Source organism: Rhinolophus hipposideros (genome assembly GCF_964194185.1).
Source record: "Rhinolophus hipposideros genome assembly, chromosome: 14".
Taxonomy (NCBI): Eukaryota; Metazoa; Chordata; class Mammalia; order Chiroptera; family Rhinolophidae; genus Rhinolophus; species Rhinolophus hipposideros.
The window spans coordinates 4474893-4495497 of NC_138060.1; the positions used below are offsets into that span (position 1 = coordinate 4474893).

Consider the following 20605-nt stretch of genomic DNA (forward strand, 5'->3'; position numbering starts at 1 on the left):
CTAACTTTGAGTATTGATATCTAATGGTTAGATGAGGTTTTAGGATTGTTTCGCAGCCTTCAGAGTTTGAGCTAATCATGTTTGCACTTTACTGGCAACCATGAACTTGAGAGGTTCGGTGCATAAGTAAAGGGGAATACTGTTTTTGACAAGATTTAGATAACATCTAATTATCTCATTTCTAAGTTATTTTAAAAAGATAAAATATCGAAGAGTAAAATTACTTGGAAGCTAGAGGAAACCTTAGAAATATGAATTCAAACCTTTTGGTTAAGAAATGAGGAAAGCTTCTCACAACTGATATGGGAACTGGGAAGGGCAGTATCTATTCAAAGAAAAAATTCACCCCTTCTGGGACCCAGCAACTCCATTTCTTAGTACATAACCTGGAGAAATGAATTTGCCTACACACAGAGGCATATACACAAATGTTCACTGTGGCACTATTTATAATGGAAGAACTGGAACCAAAATAAATACTTAGCAGTAGGTGGATTACTAAACATCACACAGTCACATTGTGGAATATTATGCAACAGTTTTTAAAAAGTAGATAGATATAGATTCATAACAGCAAAAGGTCTTCAGCATATACTGTTGAGCAAAAAAGCAAGCAGCAACAAATATGGACAATATGACACTGTTCGTGTTAAATCATACACAAAACAATGCTTTTCATTCTCTGTGTGCTTGTATATGTGTGTGTATTCTTAAATACATGAAAAGAGGTTGGGAAGACCAACAGCAAATTGAAAAAAAAAAAAGATCATTCCTATGGTTGGGGAGAACTTTTGCCTTATTCTATCATTTTTATAAGGACAAAATATTTATACATAAATTATATTCTTAAAAATCAATTTAGGAAAAAGAGGACAGGAGGCCATGAGATGAGAAATTCATACACACACGTAAACTATTTCCTACTTTCAAGCCCATCCTTTTATTTTAACTGTGCAGCCTTTGTTACTTCTTTATAAAACAAAAATCTTAACTTTTTATAGGAATAGCTTAAAGATTTGATCAAGATTAAATTAAATACATAAAAAATAATCGTAAATGTTAAAAGATCGTTTTCTTTTTAAGTCACAGGTAAAGTCAGAAATTTGGGAAGCTACCTCACCCACTGACTGACGCCCTCTAGATGTTTCATTACTTTTTCTTTCAAATCTCACTGGAGAAGGTGGCCCCATAATTTCCTTTTGTTAATAAGTTTCAGTGTGAGCAACATTTATAATTGGGTAGTTGGGGGATCAAGTCCCTCACACACACACATACACACATGTACACAAAACCACTACTATAAACAAGGAAAATAAAGAGTCTTCAGGATACTGAAAACAAATTCAATTTGATCTGAGATAAAACATGGGAAATATACCTTGATTTCTGTGAAAAACAATTTTCTTCCACAAAATGTACCTTTAACAGCTATATAAATCAATGTCCCTCTAGAATTTCTGGAAAATTTTTGATTTACGGGGAAGCATCAACTCTGATATCAAATCCCACTAACATAAAGCGAACTTACTCAGGTTGTGATTGTCCTTTTTTTGCCTCTCTTTAGCCAATGCTCTTGCTTCAGACTCTGTGGGGAAAATACACGCTGTGCACGTGAATGAAGTAATTAGAAACTGGAACTGTTCAAGGCACACAATAATGTAAACCACAAAACATCTCATTTGCTAAACATATGGAAGCTTATCTGACTTGACTCTAAATAAAATGAGGGTTTTTTAACTTATGGCTTTTAAAAAGTTTGCATTTTTTTCAATAGCAATACATATCAAATAAATGCAAAAACTTGGCTTCTACAAAATGGTAAAAGAAGAGTAACAAGTATGACTGACACACTGTAAACATACAGATATTAACAAGAAAAAATAACTAGGAAATTATAGAAATTTGCTGTTGATAATCTATTATCAAGAGTCATATTTTTTTTTCAGGCAATAGAACTTTTCAATCTTTCTTTGATGCCTTTGTAACACACTGACATGGAAACTTATGGCCAGTGAAACAAATAACATGTGTATATATACTTATTATATGTGTACTAATACCTATATTTATACATACACATAATTCGGAAGCTAAATTATTTCAGTTGGGAAGGTCAACCCAAATCATTTTCTGTTTCCTCCCTCCCATAGAAGCATGGCAGGTAGCTTTTGTTTACACACCCTCCAATCCAGTATCTTCATTTTTGTGTTTGTTTCCTTTTGTTTTTCGTGTTCAGCTTGCCAGTCCCACCCCATGGTGCTCTGCCTGTCAGCCTCAACTCACCAATGTGGACCAGCTCTGGCCAGGCTACCCAGTAAGCCTGGCCGTCTAGGGGGCTGTCACCACACCCTCTCCACTGAGGCAGGACCCTCGGCCCAAGAAAGAGGGTTCTTGTGGAGGTTGGTACTCCCCTTCAGCCTCAGGGCACCCTTTAGTATTGTCTTCTCTTAGTAGCTAATTGCCTGTACATGCTTAAGGAATACTTGTTCTAAATCTTCTCCGTTTGGATCACTGTGTGGTTTCTGCTTCTTGACCAGACCCTAAGGCAGGTGGGAAAACCGGACTAAAAAAGACAGTTCACCACCCCGCCCTGCAGGTCAGATATGCTGACTCCGAGGCCTCTCCTCTTCTGGCTGTGTCACGCTGCCAGTGGGCAGAGCCTCAATTCCTGTCCATTTTCTCCTTTCCTGGCGTTTCACCCGTGTTCTACCTTGATGGGTCACTTCCTAAGATACCAGTGACTCTAGAAGTATATTGTCCATTAGATCTGCCACTTTTTTTTAATTTAATAAACTTGTATCCCCTTCACCTATTTCTTCTACTCTCAATCCCTGCCTCTGTTGTTTTCTTTGTTTCTGAAGAAAAAAAAATCAGGCACATAATTCAAACCTCTACTTTGCACTCAAGTAGGTAAGAATTGTATTCCTGTCACTCTAGCCATATTTTGTTATGATTTAATGTAGATCTCATTTAGCAGTATTTTCTAAGACTTTCTAAGACTTCTTATTTGTTGGCTTTTGATGGTTTCTATGTATTCATTAATTATGTTTTTTAACTCAAATCAATGATTTATTACAATGTCTTTCTCCTGACACAATTTTCTGAGGAATATTTTTAAGACACCCTTGAACAGGACACAAATGGTTTTGCACTAAATGTATATTCGATATCTCAGTCTGTTCACCCACTCCTGCAGGTTGCAATGACCAAATGATCAAAGGGGATGATGTGAGGACCGTAACATTCAGCATGGTAGGATGCCAGTTCTAACATAGCTTCAGCATGTTTTAATGGCCAAATGCCTTCCTTAAAGCACTCAACAAAATTGTGAAATAGGTCATTTCACACTTGCCTCAAGAAAAAAAACAATACCCATTGCTCCATTTTATAATTTATTTTTTACTCTGTGTAATAAATCTTTTGTACCTGAGATTGCAAAAATACAAGAGGTGTCTGAAGATGCAAGAAATATTATATTCTTACCCTGTCACAACTGTGGGCTTGAATATTTGTCAAAGAAAAATTCAGACCAGTACTCTCAGACTCAAATGCCTCTAGGGGCTTGGCCAGTAACATGAACACCAGACTGGGGGGAGACATTTCACAACTGAAAGTGTTGCCTGCTGCCCTCACTCCAAAGGGGACAACAGTCTAGACACCATGATGGGCATCTTGAGGAATGGTGTCAGAGTAATGGCGGCCTGATTCCCGGTATCTCAAGAAATACTGGAAAGCGGCATGTTCAAGTATAAATCCTCCATCTTAAAATACTGCTCAGTGTTTTAACCACTGCAGAGCCCTATGTCTGTGAGTTGGAAATAGCCTGGAGGTCACTGTTTTGGAAACTTTGCTTATTAGAAAATTAACAGAAAATCCTCATTAAGCGGCACATTTTGCTAGGTATTTACCTGTGAGCTCCCTTTTGATGTTGGGAAGGTTGGCTGGACAGGAGTTGCTGATTGTGAGGCCTGGGGGTGGCAGTCCTTGATTGCCATAAAGGTCAATCAAGTTTCCAGAGACAGGTAACTGGAGAGACAAAAACAATAATGGAAATGAGTTGTTGAGCAATTCCTAAGTGATTCAGCTAAAACCCATATCCTATTCCAGACTTTATTTAAAGGAAATGGTTTGATGTAAAAAGTCATTTGTTAAAATCAGAAAACATGAGACGTTTACCTTTTCATTCATTCAGACACGTTCTTCTTCGCTAGTTTCTTTTGCAAGAGGACAGGATGTGAAATCTCACACCCACACATAGTTATTAGTATAGCTACAGGTTTATTCTGAGTGTGGACACGATGGATAACATGGTAAACTCATTACCTAGCACATCTAGTAGCATATAATGTTCAGTAAATGTTGGTTATTACTGTAAAGTAGGGTTTTATATAGCATGACGTTTCCACCAAATCAGGTGTTTCATCAAAGGCAATTTTCTTCTTCCCTCTCTTCCTCTCTCTTCCTTTTATAAAGAAAAGCAATGAAAGGTGTTTTCTCATTGGAAAAGAAGTGGTTTCCTATTGCTAAAGGAAAGCTATTTTCCTTGAAACTGAAATCTTTCACAAAGCCACAAGAGGGAGCCCACTGACTTTAATAAAAGAATAAAAATGTACACACACAAACAAGGAAAAAGAAGTATTTAACTTTCTCAAACTAGCTTAGGAGTTGTTCTCTCTAGTTCTGAATTGAATATTTTAAAGTAGTGAAATTATTTTTATCGTATATGTTTTCCTGTAACTAGTTCATGGCAGGAGTTTGTAGACCTAAGAGGTCCAAGACATTTTTTCTTCCCACTCCTTGAAATAAAGTCCTAAATATTAACTACGGGGACACAGTTAAGTGGCCATACTACTTCTGCCATAGAAACTTCCCATTTTTAGCTTAATTCAATTCCTATAACTATTATTAGGTTGGTACAAAAGTCATAGCGGTTTTTACAATCATTAACCTTTTAAACCGCAATGACTTTTGCACCAATCTAATATTACCAGGTATGACTTTGCATCATTTAGCCCTTCCCTTTCTCGACTCACACTCTGAATTGTCTACATCTGAGAAATGTAATTTAGATAGTATTTAAATGTGATAAAAATGTTGAATGACCAAGAGGAGTAAAGACTGTACTTCAATTCTACGTTTCATTCTCTCAAGTAGCCACCAACATGCAGATGAAAATACCCCACAAAATAAAGATAGAATCAAATGTGTTTCCTGTCATCGGTAGCCTATCTACTCCTATCATGGCTTCTAAATAACTACTCTGAACCCCTAGCTGAAGAGATGGGAAGGGCTGTACACAGAATGGGATTCTTCCTGACAGGTTAACATGACACTTGCTCTGCCACGACTGGGTTGGGGGCAGGGAGGACGGATGGATCAGCAGGCACATCTGTCTCTTTTCCACTCAGTCTTCTTCTCCTTTTTGCAGGTGGGATTAATAGTATGTAAAATGAAATACACGTATCCTGCGGCACAAACGCAGATAGACAATGAATGCATTGTGCTATAACTTAAACTGTATTTCCAGGCCCTCTAGCAAAGAAACTGACAGTAAAGTGACTTTGATTAGTGGCTGTCATTTCATTAAGCTGTTTTATTTGAAACAGGTTCACCCTCTTAGGGTCAACTCTGCCTTGTGTGTGTTCAGTTTTATTCTTGTCCCACTTAACACAGCAGAGTGAAAGGTGCCGAAATGTCTCAAAACAGCACTGTAAGGAGAGAGTTGAAATTATCAAGGTGCTGTGACATGTCATAACCCCTCTAGAGTCCAAAGATTTATTCTCCTATTTTTCTGAACTTTCAGATTTTGGGAGAACTACTGGGTATTAATAAACCAAGAATGTGACTTCAAAGTTCAATACAAGCTAAAAAGATTATTCCCATAGATCTAGAAATACAAAGCCTATCGTGTTTTAAAATGCAAATTGTGGGCAAAACATGCAATTGTATTATTATGATTTGTTAAGGAAACATAACAGGCAAGTGACATGCACAGCTAGCTTTAAGAGAAACATCCTGTAAGTCATCAGTGGGTCTGCATTGGACAGACATCTACTGGTAGGTTCCTCCAGGGTGAGAACGTATTTTCTAACCATGTTCTAAAGGAAGATGATATGTGTACATATACTTAATAAATGTAGACTCAGAGAGAGAGAGAGAGAGAGAGAGAGAGAGAGAGAGAGAGAGAGAGAGAGAGAGAGAGAGAGAGAGAGAGAGAGAGAGAGAGAGAGAGAGAGAGAGGGAGGGAGAGGATATCAAAAACTGGGAATGAGACAGAGACAGACACAGGGTGGGGTAGAAACAGGAAGAGAGAGCCACACGTAGGCAGAGAGTACAAGAGGTGGAAAGATAGATGGACAAGCAGGTGGGGTAGGGTGGGTGAGACAGAGAGGAAGACTGGCGGAGACCCAGAGAGAAATGGATTGGGGGAAGGCTGAAAACTTAAGAGAAGATGGCTGTGACTGGAATGAACTGACAGTGCCCACCAAGAAGGGAGAGGACTTCATCTCTGTCACAAGATGCTTTACCCACTGAGGTCAGACATCATAACTTCCAGTCAAAAACGCGTCTTAAACATATAACCCTTTATCTACTTCTCTAAAAAAATGTCCAGCTTTGGCTGCTTTTCCAATCGTCGCCCGTCACGAATTGGCAGCATAAAGCCTGCCGTAATATTTTTCTGAAGAAAACTGAATTTTGTGGGTCTTACTCTGGGCCAGGCATAAAACTAGAAGGCACTTTGTGTATTCTATGTCACTGATTTTACAGAAAGAAAAGCCATGATTCTAGCTGTCGGAACAGAAATTATTGGTAGGAGGTTCATGTCTCGTGTTCAAAGCAGTATTTGGGGGCAGTATCAACCTGCTGATGTTAACCAATTAAAAACTGTACGTTTCAATCAATTTCCAACTGGATCAGAGCAATTAAAAACCCAGTGCTCACTAACCAAGTATGGACACTCACATTTACAAAATGACAGTGCAGTGATTTAGACCCTGGGCTTAAGAGTCAGAGACCTGCGTTAAAACCTGGCTGTCACTGACCTGCTGTGTGGCACGAACCTCTCTGGGATGTGGTGTCCCCCTTTGAAAAGTGGCAATCATATCACTCTCTCACTCACGGTTTTTGTTAGAACCAAATGAAATACTATAAGTGAAACAGTGCCTCCTACTTATGCAGCAGGAAGCTGTGTGCTTAGTAATATTATAATTGTCTATGAAGTACTCTATTCCCTCCCAAGTCCACAGTTTGGACAGCCCAGCTCATTTTCACTTTGATCCCCAAAACCACCTGCCATGTTACCAAGTGTCCCGCAAACTATGACCCCAATTTTACTAGACTGCCACGCAAACCGGAATACAGAAATCAGGGGATCTGCAGGGCCAAAGTGATCACACAGTATCCTAAATTCTCCACAGGGGGATTCTGTCCCTCCAGAAGACATTCGTCAATGTCTAGAGACATTTTTGGTTATCACAACTGGTAGGCAAGAGGGGGCTGCTCTTGGCACCCAGGGGGTAGAGGCCAGGGATCCTACAGTGGAAAGGACGCCCCCCACAGCACAGAGTTATCTATCTCAAATGTTAATAGCACCAAGGCCAAGAGACCCTGCCCTAAATGGTGGCTCACGTTCTTTCTATTAGTGGCCATTGTTTGTTGAGGCCACTAAAAGGAAGGTTGGTTAAAATAATATGCTTTCTAATTAAAAGTTCATCTCTTAGCCATGCATATTTAAGAATTCTTTGGTTCCCCTGCTGGGTTAGAAAATTCCCCCATAAACAAGTTTACATCATGATTAGATCAAAATAACACCTTTGGAGCTAAAGAAGAAGAAGAGGCATCTTCTGTGAACAGATACGTTGCATCTTTGCTGGGTTTTTATCCAGCACATTAACCTGATGGACAAGATTTCACCCCAGAATACAAGCTACACTGTGGACAGATGGAAGCCACAGTCTAGTCAGGACAAATAAAGAAAAGGCAGACACATGTGGGTGTGCACCCCAAACTTGGTCTGAATTGAGTTTTTCAGCATTATGCTCCACCAAAATGAATATTTTTCCAAGTAAACGATCATTGTAAAGTGTTATTATTTTTTTTTCCTTTGGATGATCCCCTTCTCTGAATATCAATTGGGTACTGTTAGCACAAGGAAACTAGGACTTTTATTCTTTGTTTGTGATGCTACAAGAGGGCCCTTGTACTCCCAGAATAGTTATTTCTAGACTCTAATTCCCTTAGGATAGTTTCCTCTCAAAGTGTTCCTTCCACTTTTTTTTTAAAGTTAATGTGAAACAAAGCATTTCAAAGAATCAAATAAAAATGAAAAATGCCTAACATGAAAAACATTGTTTAAATTTTACTGTGGAAAAAATTTTAAATGTTAGTAAGTTGTAATAGCTTTGTTATATAACTTTGACAACCAAAACCCAAATTTATCAGAATGAGAGCTAGCAACTAACATTTAGTGAGAGCTTATCAGGGATAGGGCTGTTCTAAATGCTTTTTTATAGATTAACTCTTAAAATCCTCACATGGATTCTATTGTTTAGGTGCTATTATCGGCCCATTTTCCAGACTAGAAAAGTGAGGCAGAAAGGTCAAATAATTCACTCAAGAGGTTGTGTTGAATTCAGATGTGTGGCTCAGAGTCTGTGTTCTAACCCCTATGTTATGCTATCTTTCCTCTAATGGCAACATGCTGAAATCGTTTTGTCGCAGGAAGGCTCCAAGGGGGCAGCGTTTAGCCTTTTTCAGGTGGGAATACAGAAGAGAGATTAACACCGGAACAGTCAGTGAATTCTGGGGGCGGCTACCGGTTACTCCTCCTCTCCTGGCGGGGAATTAATTCACCTGTGCACAGAGGATCTTTCCTGTCCGGGAACTTGCCAGAGATGGCCTCCCTGCTCCTGAATTTCCCTTCTCCATTCACGATCCCCAGTGGTCTCCTCTTCCCAGACTGAGGAGCCGCCTGAGAACAGGAAGCACACCTCACTCAACAGCACCCACAGCTCCTTGCCCAGTGCTGGTCACAGACTAGGCATTTAAGAAATGCTACATCAATCTTAAATGTAGTTCAGGAGCCATCAGATAATGGAGAAATACGAAGTCCACGCTCATGCAGACTGACTGAGGAGACACAGGTATTGGTCTCAAGGAGAGAAGCACACGGGGTCATGACAACTCTCTCCAGATGGGCTGTCATGGGGAAAAGTTCTCCATGAGGCAAACTGGACGCAGGTCTGGAATTCGGAGACTCATTGTGAGGAGTATCTGGGTTATTAAGTATGATGTTATTCTAACACAGATCTGGACACATTACAGGCGCTCAATGAATACCACCTGAATAAGATACTATCACAATTATTTGATTATTTGATATTAAATTACACTTAATAATTTAGATACTGTTGATACAACTTACATTTCCAGTGCTAAATGCTACAGGTACTTTATGGGATGATCATGTGAGTTAGGTCCTACCATCAGTCCCATTTCACAGACAGGGAAAAAACTAAGTAACATGCAAGGTCACACCATAAATAGCCAACTTAGGATTTGAACCCAGGTCTGATCATAAATCTCCACTTCCTAACCACTGTGCTTTACAGTTTCTCTTCTGAGTTAGTGCATATCATTGGAGGCTTTCAAGATGCTAGATGTCTGATTTTTTTGTGGAGAATACAGAGGATATATACAAAAGGAGCTTAATGCAACTAGTAGTAGTTGGCTCAGATGACTTCAAAGGTCTTCACCATTGGAGAAAAACAAAACCAATGATTTAAAAACAAAACAAAACAAAACAAAACAAAACAAACAAACAAAAGTATCAACTCTATAGTGCTCCTGAGCGTGTGCAGGCATCCACTAGACATCACTGGAAAAATGACCACCCTCATCAGCGAAGTTCTTTCGGGATGCCTGGGCCATCGCTCCTTAACGCTGCTAGGGCCCTGAAAACATTGTAAATATACCCATGTCTTTGGTACGTTTATAAATTCCCTGAGGCATGCTCCCCTAAGCGTTTTGCTCACGTTTGTCCTAGGATTCTGACTGCCGACAAGAGCAGTCTGCCTCGGGGAGGCACAAAGTTGGAAGCAGAAGTGTTCCACGGACGCCAACCAAGAGCTCAAAGAGGGTGGGAGAGTTTGGCATGGAAACATTTGTCAGGATGGCAGAACATTTAGTTCTTTCAAAACCAGGGGATGAATTTAAATGGGTAGAAAGTTGACAAAAACTAAAGATCCTAGAAGAGGAGGTTTTGGGGTTTCAAGAGGAGTTCTTAAGTAAGTGAAGTTAAAGAACTGGATCAAGATGGAAAAGAAAAGAAAATGCTAACTATAAAAATTTAATTTAAATAATTAAGGATTATCATGTTCCCTGGCTGAGAGAATTTATTATAGGAATTTAGGCTTTAAAAATTTTTTATTGTGGTTAAGAAAAACATATAAAATTTACCATCTTAACCAAGTTTGTGTTAAGTATATTCACACTGTTGTGAGACAGATCTCCAACTCTTCCATCTTGCAAATCTGAAACTCCGTACCCATTAAACAACTACTTCCCTTCACCCTGTGGAGGTTAGTCTTTTAAATACTAGTTATTAAAGAATATGATCATCTCAGGGCATTGCTCTCATAGAAAACAAAAGATTGGCTAGACTTTCAAAGACCTCCCGAGGAGTCCTGACTCTGACACATCCAAACCATGTAATCTTGGGAAAGATGACCTAACCTTTCCTAATCCTAAAACTGAGGGCAATATACCACCCAATGTGAGTCACAAAATTACTGCAAAGACTAAAGAAAATCTGCAATAAGACTTCAGCAAAAACGGTAACATAAGACACAAATGTAAGGAGTGAAATAAATAAACAATCCAAGCAAGGCCCAAATTATAGAGAAGTAACATATAAGAGCAAATGTTTCTACTGGTTTGTTAACTAAAATTGGAATAAAATTTGCTGTTGAAGAAGTGTTACCTTGATTGTCCCCCTATCGCCTGTGAATAGTAAGGTAATGTCTTCAAAAATTGCAGTGAGTTTTCAGGGTAACTAGAACATTACCTACCACTACACAGTATGACCTATAGTATTTCCTCTGGCAGCAGTGTACTAAGTGGGCATTAGTTGTCAGAGGGAATTGGAAGGCCTAATATCCTATTGAAAGTAGACTGAATTCCCAGGAATGTAGGACTATAAACTCATGAGAAATTCTTAATGTCTGATGTCCAAGTCACTCATTTGTGATCCTGAGATAATTACCTATTTGATTATTAATAAATTTCTCAATGAGTTGCTTGCAAAGAGAAACTAAAAGTTCAGGAAAAGGGAGAGAATACTGGAAATAGCTCAAGATTTTCTTTAAAAAAAAAAGAAAGTCGTCAATACCGTATTTGCCATTTGCAAGGCAGGGTCCATCAAGCTCAGGATTTCTTCATTATAACTTGATTCTAGGCTAATGATGTCATCAATAACATCATCCATCTGCAGGGAAAAGGTCAATGGAAGAGAGACAGATATAAGCAAAAACTGTGCAAAGCAACCCAAAAAGAGATCCAGGGTCTTTTCTTACCATAGCAATAGTGCTCCTTAGTTAGTCTAAGAAGTAACTGTCCTGTTACTCCCCAAATATGAACGTCATTGAAGACTGTTAACACTAACAGGTGATAAAATGACATTTACAACCAGTGCTTAGTGAGTGGTCCGCAAGCGCCAGGCACTGTGCTCAGGGCTTCTCATGGGCTAAGTCATTCACCTTGGACAATAACCCCAACAGGGCAGTTACTGTTATTGTACCTATTTTCCAGGTGAGATAAGGAGAAGGAACTAGCCCAAAGTCACATATCGAAGAAGATTGAGAGCCACAATTTGAACCCAGGTTCTCAACTGCTGTGGTAAACTGCCTGCCCTTGACAGGAAAGATAAACCAGGAAACCACTTCTTGAACGACAGCTGTCACTTCCTTTTATCTGAAGACTGTATCTCGTACCCTTCCTGGACTCTCCTGAAAGCAGGAAAACACAGGTGGTAACGCAGCCCTTTGCTCCCCTGGAGGTGTGTTCGGCACAGCAGCTCTTAGGCCACCGACAGCGCTGCACTGATCTTACAGTGACCTGCAAAGTAAGCTTCTCCTCCAGACGCCCGTGGGCTTGGTACTTGCCAAGCCTTACACTAGGAGCTGACGATCCCACTAGATCAATTTTATTCCTAAAGTACCAAAACATTAGTTTTGATAATGAACAACGGTGCCTACGTGTGCATTGCAGCAGCTGCAAAGACAAGTATGTGAAAACATTTCTTTGTAAACATCTCATGTACTAGAGCTAGTTGTGTGTGTGTGTGTGTGTGTGTGTGCGCGCGCATGTGTGTGTGTCACACACGCATGAATCTTAGAGTGCTTCATAAGCACACAATGGAATCTCAAAACTCAAGAGGCATGCTCCTTTGTGTCTTTTTTTTTGCCACTTCCAATTAACGAGGACAGGCCCTAACTTCACAGGGCTTGTTGGAACCCTCATTCTCCCACTTCCTGTATTAGAGGCAAAGCCCCCAAACTTTAAGAGCTTCAGTGGGCCAACCTGCAAAATGGGCTTAATAATACTCATTGCCTTATTGGATTCTTGTGAGATTTTAGGAGAACCATAAAGTGCTTACCATGCCAGGAATATAATAAACATTAAAAAACTGAGCATTATTATGTGGCCCTTGAGAAGAATAACTGGAGGTCAGTTTTGAATAACCGTTGGCACGTTGTTTATTAAGTTCCACTTCTAGGCTTACCAGTTTTGTTTTGTATTTAAAAGATAATTTTCTAATAGAGCTGGTGAACAGGCAAATGGGCCAAGGGACAATTTATGAACAATCTTTCTCTGTAATTTGGGTGTTTTTTTTAGTGAAGTAAGGTTAGTGGCCTTGGTGTGATAGGATTTTAAAATAACTTTTTTTATGAAAAAAGTAATGCAAGTTGATATTGGAAAATATAGGGGAAAATTGTGTGGCTTATTATTCTCTTATACATCTACACACATATTTTAAATATATAAATATGTTAATAAATTAATGCAGCATAATTTATATATCCATTAAATAGGATGTCATAGAACTACATTTAATTAGTTGGGAAAACATCTATGAAATATGATTAAATTAATCAAATTTCAGAATGCATGTTTCATGAGACCCCATTTTATAAGACAATATATAGGTTATACATGTACCTTGGGTTTACTAATTGCCTATCAAAGCTGCTACCCTATACATTTGCATAACATACATGATGATGGCATCTAAATGAAGTACACCGTTTTAATTTTGTTAAAATTTACGTATTTTAAGCACTATCTAATGACTTAAAGCAACTTAAGGAAAAACGCCATTTTAAGTGAATTTCCCTAGTAATTATTTAATCGTGAGACACTATGGAGACAATGACTTTCTATCTTTAAAAAACAATTGTCGATGGGGGGAGGACCCTTAGTCCTCAGGAAGGTGTGATGAGCACAAACACAGCTTCTCATTACATGTAGTACGTCCTTGGCCAGCGACTCTCTGTACCTGCATGCACGACGCTCGGGAGTGTGTGTTCATGGCTGGGCATTCGCTCTCCGCCCTGTTTTGTTCTTCAAACTTATAAAATCCCTGCAAAAACACAAGCAAAATCAGCCCAGGACTTGGATTTGCAAATAATTTTTCAGTGACATGTTCACACGAGGCTGACGGTGCAGCAACAAGATGAACTGAGTTTTCAAACAAAGTGGAATCTGACCGAAAAGTGAAATAATGAAGGAAGGACTTCCACCAAGTCAGCCTGATAGATGACAAATAGGGACAAATAAGACAGTTAGTTTGGGCACAGGGGGAAGGAAGACTTCATCCCTTTAGAAATGAAAGTCAACCAAACTTCAGAAAAGTCACCTCTGAAATCGCCTACACAATTTAGAGTACAGTAAAACTCCATTAAAATAGGCTCATCATCTCAGATTTGGAAATCACAGGCATTAAATCACAACTCTCCTCTCAGATATTTTTATGCATCAATATTTGATGCTTGAGGTGCTTTTTGTCTTGTCTCCAATCCAGCCTTAACAAAAATTTCAAGCTAATTAGCAGTACATCTCTTTTAAACCTTGTGCCTTTCTTCTCATGTCTAATAACTAAAAATTAGTTTATAAATTAAAGATTTATTGGGCAGCAGCAATTTTATTATAAAACTGAATGTATCCAGCAAGTAAACCTTTGCTTTTCTATTAAATTCTCATGTACTTTATTTTTCAAATCCATCCATGCACATTCTGTATTTTGTTTTAACTCTGAGAGAAGTAACAATATTCCAGACAGTCACAACAAGTGGAACTTCTAAACTGCCTGTCCCACACCTTTTCTATTTTTGTTTTTCCTTTCCCACCTTCCCTCCTCCTCTCTCTGCATTTTCACTGCTTTGTAAATGGGAAGGTATTGAAGAGAACACTCAGCTGACACAGAGGAACAGATCGGGAGGGAACGTGTGCTCGCCTCCACATTCCACTCAGAGCGGGCTAGGTCTTCCGTCGTGCGCATAACCCAATCACCCAGTGACACCGAGGAGAGGGAGGCTGAAGGGGGCCCGCCATGCTGGAGCATCTGGGACACAGGCCGGTGGATGTGGTGGCGCGGACAGACCCGAGTCCACAACAAGTGCAGGAATAACACCCGACAGACAGTCATCTCGTGTAAGAAAACAGGAGGGGAGGAGACATGAATTACCTCTTTGTCACAGTTGGAGTTAAGTGTGAGCATGGCCATGGGGCTGTTGGGTGCGCTGCTCCCCGGCACTGGAGGCATGACATGATCGCCAGGCTGGTTTGGACATGGCAAGCTCAGGACTTGGTTGGCATGTTTATTGGCTAAAGTGGTAGAAAGGTACTGCTTTACCTGCTGCCTCTGGGCTTGTTGTATGTGGTACTTGGTGGGGTTTTCGAGGTGGGTCTGCACCTGAACATAGCCACGGAGGGAAGAGAAGACAGCGCTGTTATTTGTGAGTTTCGGACGCTCATCTCCAGGCACAAGCATGAGACTCACCAGCCCAACAGAACAGACGACGAAGCCCCTGTCACGTACCAGGCACCGTGCTGATGGGTTTTGATACTACTGAAGTTTAAAGTCTCTTAGGATTGGCCTAATCCTTTGCCCCATTTTATTTCCCTGCTAATTAGCAGTACATCTCTTTTAAACCTTGTGCCCTTCTTCTCATGTCTAATAACTAAAAATTTTGTAAAAGTTTCCCCAACACACCTGAAAGGGTTTATTAAGATCCAAACCATAATCTAGAAGAAGAAGCATAACTCAATTTATTTCACTTTCTTTGGCAAACAGAACAGCTTTCTGTTTGAAAAACAAAACTCCTTAAGAAATAACTGTAAAATGGTTGTAGAAAATAAACAGAAACATTTTGATGATTAAATCCACTAGTTATGGATTAATTCCTCCCAACTTTCGTTTGGACATGATTATTCAACATTTTAATTATGATCTTGAACTCAACCTAAAAAGCAATACTACATTAAAGAGTTTCTTTCAAAAGCAGAAGACTTATATGTATGTGTTTTTAAACATAAGAACGTTAAGCTACTAGGATATTTTTTCCTCCTTCCTTATTCCTTATAAACATTAATACAGAATTAGAAATGCTTTTTAAAAAAATCAATGATACTCAACTTAAAGTCAATTCTCCTTGATAATCACAATTTAACCTTATGAGCTATGCACAGGAGCTGATGAGAGCACAGCCACACACTAGGGGAAAAAATCCTCCTAATATTTACTTTGTTCAAAACTACATTGAATTACTTCTTATGGTATCAAACAATAAACAGCAATAAACTAGTAGAATTGTATTTACTGAAAACAGTGTGTCTATTACAATAGCATGAAAAGGTGAATGACTCGATTCATTGCATTGTATTTCAGAGACTAAGTAGGAATAAGAATAAAGCTCACCTGATAGTGATTATATTCTAGCATTTCCAGCATAACAACGTTTTAGGTGGCCCCAATCCAAGGAGAAACGGTAGACTATTCAGTCCCTCTACTTTCTGTAATTCCGACTCGAAGACTGGCATAGAGAAGGCACTATAAACAAAGTATCCCGAGACACCACCGGAAACTTTATCACAGCAGCCCTGCTTATAATAACCTAAGCTAATTAGCTATGCATGTAAAAAACCCATTCACACAAGGGGCTTTTTTTTTCTCTTTCTGGAAGCCCTATGAGTTTGGACTTAAATATTGATACCAATTTCCCCCCTGGCTTGACGTCACGCTTTTTTTCAGAAATATAAAAGAACCTTTTTAAGTGATGAGCTATCAAAGTCAAACTCACTGTCAGATCAAGGCCAATTCACTATTCATCTTTAGTTCCAGTAGTATTAATAGACAATGCTATTTCTCTTTCAGCAATAGGCTACGAGCTAATGCCCCCTTTAGAGAAGACGCTGCCTAAAAACTGCTGTTACGCATGAGACTTGTCTAAGGGACAACTTGGCCACTTCTGACTGCAGGGACTGTCTTTTTCATGGAGGAGTCTCTGTGCGGCACTGGGCACGTGCAGCGGCTCCATCTTGCAGCCTGGCCTCAGTGCGCAGCTCATCCTTAGCTGGACAGACACGTTTAACTTTCCTGCCGACCATGCAGCAGGAAGAGGGCAGCTATCCTAGATAACATGGGGGAAAGGTGCACGTGCATGCAGCCACGCAACTGGATGCCTATTCACGTGGAGGTACATTTAAGTGGAGTAAAGGTCTCCCCTACATAACCCGCAAATTAGAAAGAAAATTTACACTGAAGATCTTAATTCTTGGGGCTAAAGAATGAGAGTTATCGGATACACAACTGATGCATTTATATATTTACTCATCTATTCATTCTATTATTTACTGTTATTATGTGCTAAACACTGTGCAAGGCATAGGCATTATGAAGAAACTGATATCATTTCCACCTTTATGAAGCTTATAGTCTTGGGCGCGGCAAAGGAAGAAAAACAGCAAACAAAGACACATCTATTAGGTTGGTGCAAAAGTAATTGTGGTTTAGAAGGTTAAAAATAATGGCAAAAACCGCAATTACTTTTGCACCCACCTAATAAAATTAGGATAATGGTTAACATTCACTGCTGAAATGGGAGCTATTTTAAGCATAAAAATCTGAAATTCAATAATTCTGTCCCAATGCCCAGGATAATGAAGTACGTTAGGCTGACAGTCTCAAATTGTTCGAAATGACTGATCTAACATACATGCAGAGGTTCACAGAGACATTTTAAGTTTCATAAAGGGTCCAGACACAGTAAGAACGAGGACAACAGACATTACTAAAATAAACATAAAACCAGGGCAGTGAGTGTAAAGTGCTTATTTCACTATTACACTTTAAAAAGAAAAGGCTGCACATTTAAAAATAAATGTTAATTCACTGGCAGATCCTTCTTCTTTAATGAATCAGAATTTTATGCTTTAGTAAGGAAAGAAGCCACTTTACTACACCCATCTGGGGGTCATCAGAGAGGGATGTATTTTGCCCTCAGACTGCCAGTGTCCTCTCAGTTTTCAATTAACTTGAGAAGACATTCGCCATAAATACTGTGCAGTAGACAGAACATTCCAGCTGTTTCCCAACCAAACACCTGAATCACGTAACATAAATGAGGTTCACAAATACGGGGATAATAAGGAATGGTGAGATCTCTGGCAAACAAGAGAGCGCATTTCTCATCTAAAAGCAACAGCTGGCAAAAGCTATAGCTGACTGCGGTGATGTGGAATATCAGGCCAATATAGCTAGGTCTCCATTTTGCCAATTTTTAGCTGGCAATCTGACCCTCTTTTTTAAGTAAAATCTCCCAGATTAAAAAAAAAGAAAACGACACAGATTGTTTGATTTTTCACACTGTACAAGACAAATCAAACCCATCTGTGGGCTGGATTCAGCCCACAAGCCACTAGAATATGACCTCTGCTTTACACTGTTCATGAGGAGAATCTTCATATCTACATTCCCTGGGGGGTGGCCACGGTACTGAGAAGAAGTCAGTTCCTCTTCTGAGAAACAAGTGTCAAAATCCAGGCATTTCCTGAGGCATCTCCGAGAGATGGCGTGTCTGACAGCACAGTGAGCAGAAGAGTTAAGAATGCGAAAACTGGGTTTGAATTCTGGTTTTGCCACTTACTCTGCATGTGGCTTTCTGCACGTCCTTTGCTTTTTCAGGTTTCGTTTCCTCATGTGCTCAGTGGGGGTAAGAATAGAAGCTGCCTCACAGAGATGCTTTCAGCACCAAATGAAGTCACACCTCTGAGTCACTGACTTAGCGATGTATCTGAAACAGCAGTTCTCAAACATTTTTGTCTTAGCACCCTTTTTAACTCTTCAAATTGATTGTGTTTATGTGGGTTATACCTATCAATGTTTAGCATATTAGGCATTAAAACTGAGAAATTTTTAAAACACAAGGTTACACACTAACAGGTATTCCACTGGCCATCAGAACCATGACATTTTAACACATCCTGCAGCATTGGTCAAACTCTTCTGTATAATCGTAAGATGAGCATGGAAAAGGAACCAGCTGTCTTGGTATTATTATGAAAACAGTTTTGACGTGGTAGAACCGCTGCAAGGACCCTGAAGCCCCAGGGCCCTCTGACCACACTCTGAGAACACGGACTGTGACCTAGAACAGAGAGTACTCTTCTCACCACTCCATCCAGCCCAGTCATTCGCCACTTGGATGAGGGAAGCAGGACCACAGAGCTCATCCATCACTCACAGCCTCTGTGCACCCTGTTTCCTTCATCTGGAGATGCTGGAGGAAGACGCTACCCTACCCTAACGTCCTCACAGTGTTGCTAGGATGCTCTCTAGTCCCTTAACTGTTTTAAAAGCCATATAAATAAAAACTTCCATCTTCAACAATTCTAGACCATAGCTTTTTAGTGACTTCCTTTCATTAATTTTTAAATAGCCAGCAAATAAGGATGCAAATAAAAACATGGTGGCATTAAATATCTGTATGACTTCCTGATAATTTTTGCATGGTTCCAAATTAAGAAATTCAGACAGCAAAAGCTGGGTGTCGCTCAGCACTTGAAGCACAGACCACAAAATAAACTTAGAATACTTCATCCAAATTTTGTATTTCATTGACCAAATTTGTATGTCACATAAAGAATGATTGCTATCTGGTTAAAGAGCAAAAAACCAAAGGCTTTGAAACTTCTCTTCCCAGTTGCTGTGTTGTTACGCGCCCTTGACTCGGCCACGACTCCTAGCCGCTCTGTGGATGAGCCACGTCCACCGCGTCTGGTCCTCACAGCCTGCACGGCTCCCGCAGACTCAGCCCATAGCTTCCTTCATGGAGTCTGTCCATCTCACATTTGGTCTTCCTCTTTTACTCTGTGCCTTCTTTTTCCCCAGCATTATTGTCTTTTCCAAAGAACCCCACCTTCTCAGGATGTGCCCCAATTAGGACAGCTGCAGTTTTATCATTTTTGCCTCCAGCGATGTTTCAGGCTACTATCTTTTTCTCTTTTTCCTTTCCTCATTCAGATCTTGAATTGATAGCAAGAGAATTGGAATGGATCACCTTCTAACTGTCACACTTTCGCTTTGCCACTTCCCCTGTGACACGGACAGGTTATTTTCCATCAGTTTCATTCTGAAGAGGTCCCAGAGCACATTTGCAGGGGGCCTGCAAATACCACCATCTTGGCTGACAAATAATTCACTGCAGGGAAAAAAATCGCCATCTGATGTCCACTGTTCTTCTATTCACTCTATTAATTGTAAACCAGAATATAAAGAAAACTGAAAATTGTCATAATTTATTTTATTTTTTAACAAATCAACAAAGCGTTCATATTTCTCATTTTATGTTTACACAGAATGTGATTTTTTGCGCAATAAATTTAAGAAAAATTAAAGGAATTATAATTCAGTCAATTGCTACCCACTACCACCCACCCATCACCATTATTTTCATACTTTCATACTGTTTTTTAAGTGACAGTTCATAGAGAAGGTCAATGTGATCCACATTCCCTAAAAAGAAATAATAAAACAGAGAAAGCTAGCTTCCTTAAATAACTTGGACAAAGTCTTGTCCAGGTCACATCTGCTAGTTGCCAAGGCCGTTTATAGTCCCCCAATTCTAATGAACCCCAAAAGAAAACTCAAGCTCAGAACACAGTATTCTCAGACACTCAGTGATGGTTTCTGTACAGTCTATACAAAGGAATCCTTAACAAACAATACAGACAACAACAAGGATGTGAATCCTGACCTGAGAGAGAGGAACCAAATCAGGTACAAATCAAAAGCAAAAAGAAAGAGTACTTAAATAAAGGAAAGTTGGACGTGACTGCGGCTGATCAATCTTTTCCCCATCACATGGGGTCTGTGACCCACCAAGGTCCCCTCCTGATTTTTGTAAGGCCTGTAAAGTAAGAATAGATTTTACATCTTTAAATGGTTGGAAAAGATCAAAAGAAGAATGACATTTCATGATACTTGAAAATTACATGAAATCTAGGTTTCAGTGTCCATAAATAAAGTCATCTTGGAACATAGCCACAG

At 39.6% G+C, this 20605-nt stretch overlaps 1 protein-coding gene across 24 annotated transcripts in view; it reads right to left on the reverse strand.

The window, feature by feature from the left end:
- The window catches only part of MITF (melanocyte inducing transcription factor), a 207212-nt gene that overhangs the window by 14734 nt on the left and 171873 nt on the right, over nucleotides 1-20605 (reverse strand). For 8 of the 24 annotated variants that reach the window (XM_081073250.1, XM_081073260.1, XM_081073247.1 and 5 more), the window contains 5 exons: nucleotides 14744-14971; nucleotides 13556-13639; nucleotides 11390-11485; nucleotides 3909-4026; nucleotides 1529-1585 (listed from right to left, as the gene is read on the reverse strand). In XM_081073250.1, coding sequence (XP_080929376.1) covers nucleotides 1529-1585; nucleotides 3909-4026; nucleotides 11390-11485; nucleotides 13556-13639; nucleotides 14744-14971 — 583 coding nt within the window. Of the gene's footprint in view, nucleotides 1-1528; nucleotides 1604-3908; nucleotides 4027-11389; nucleotides 11486-13555; nucleotides 13640-14743; nucleotides 14972-20605 lie in introns of all 24 variants that reach the window. The other 16 variants (XM_081073244.1, XM_081073259.1, XM_081073245.1 and 13 more) reach the window with 3 other exon arrangements.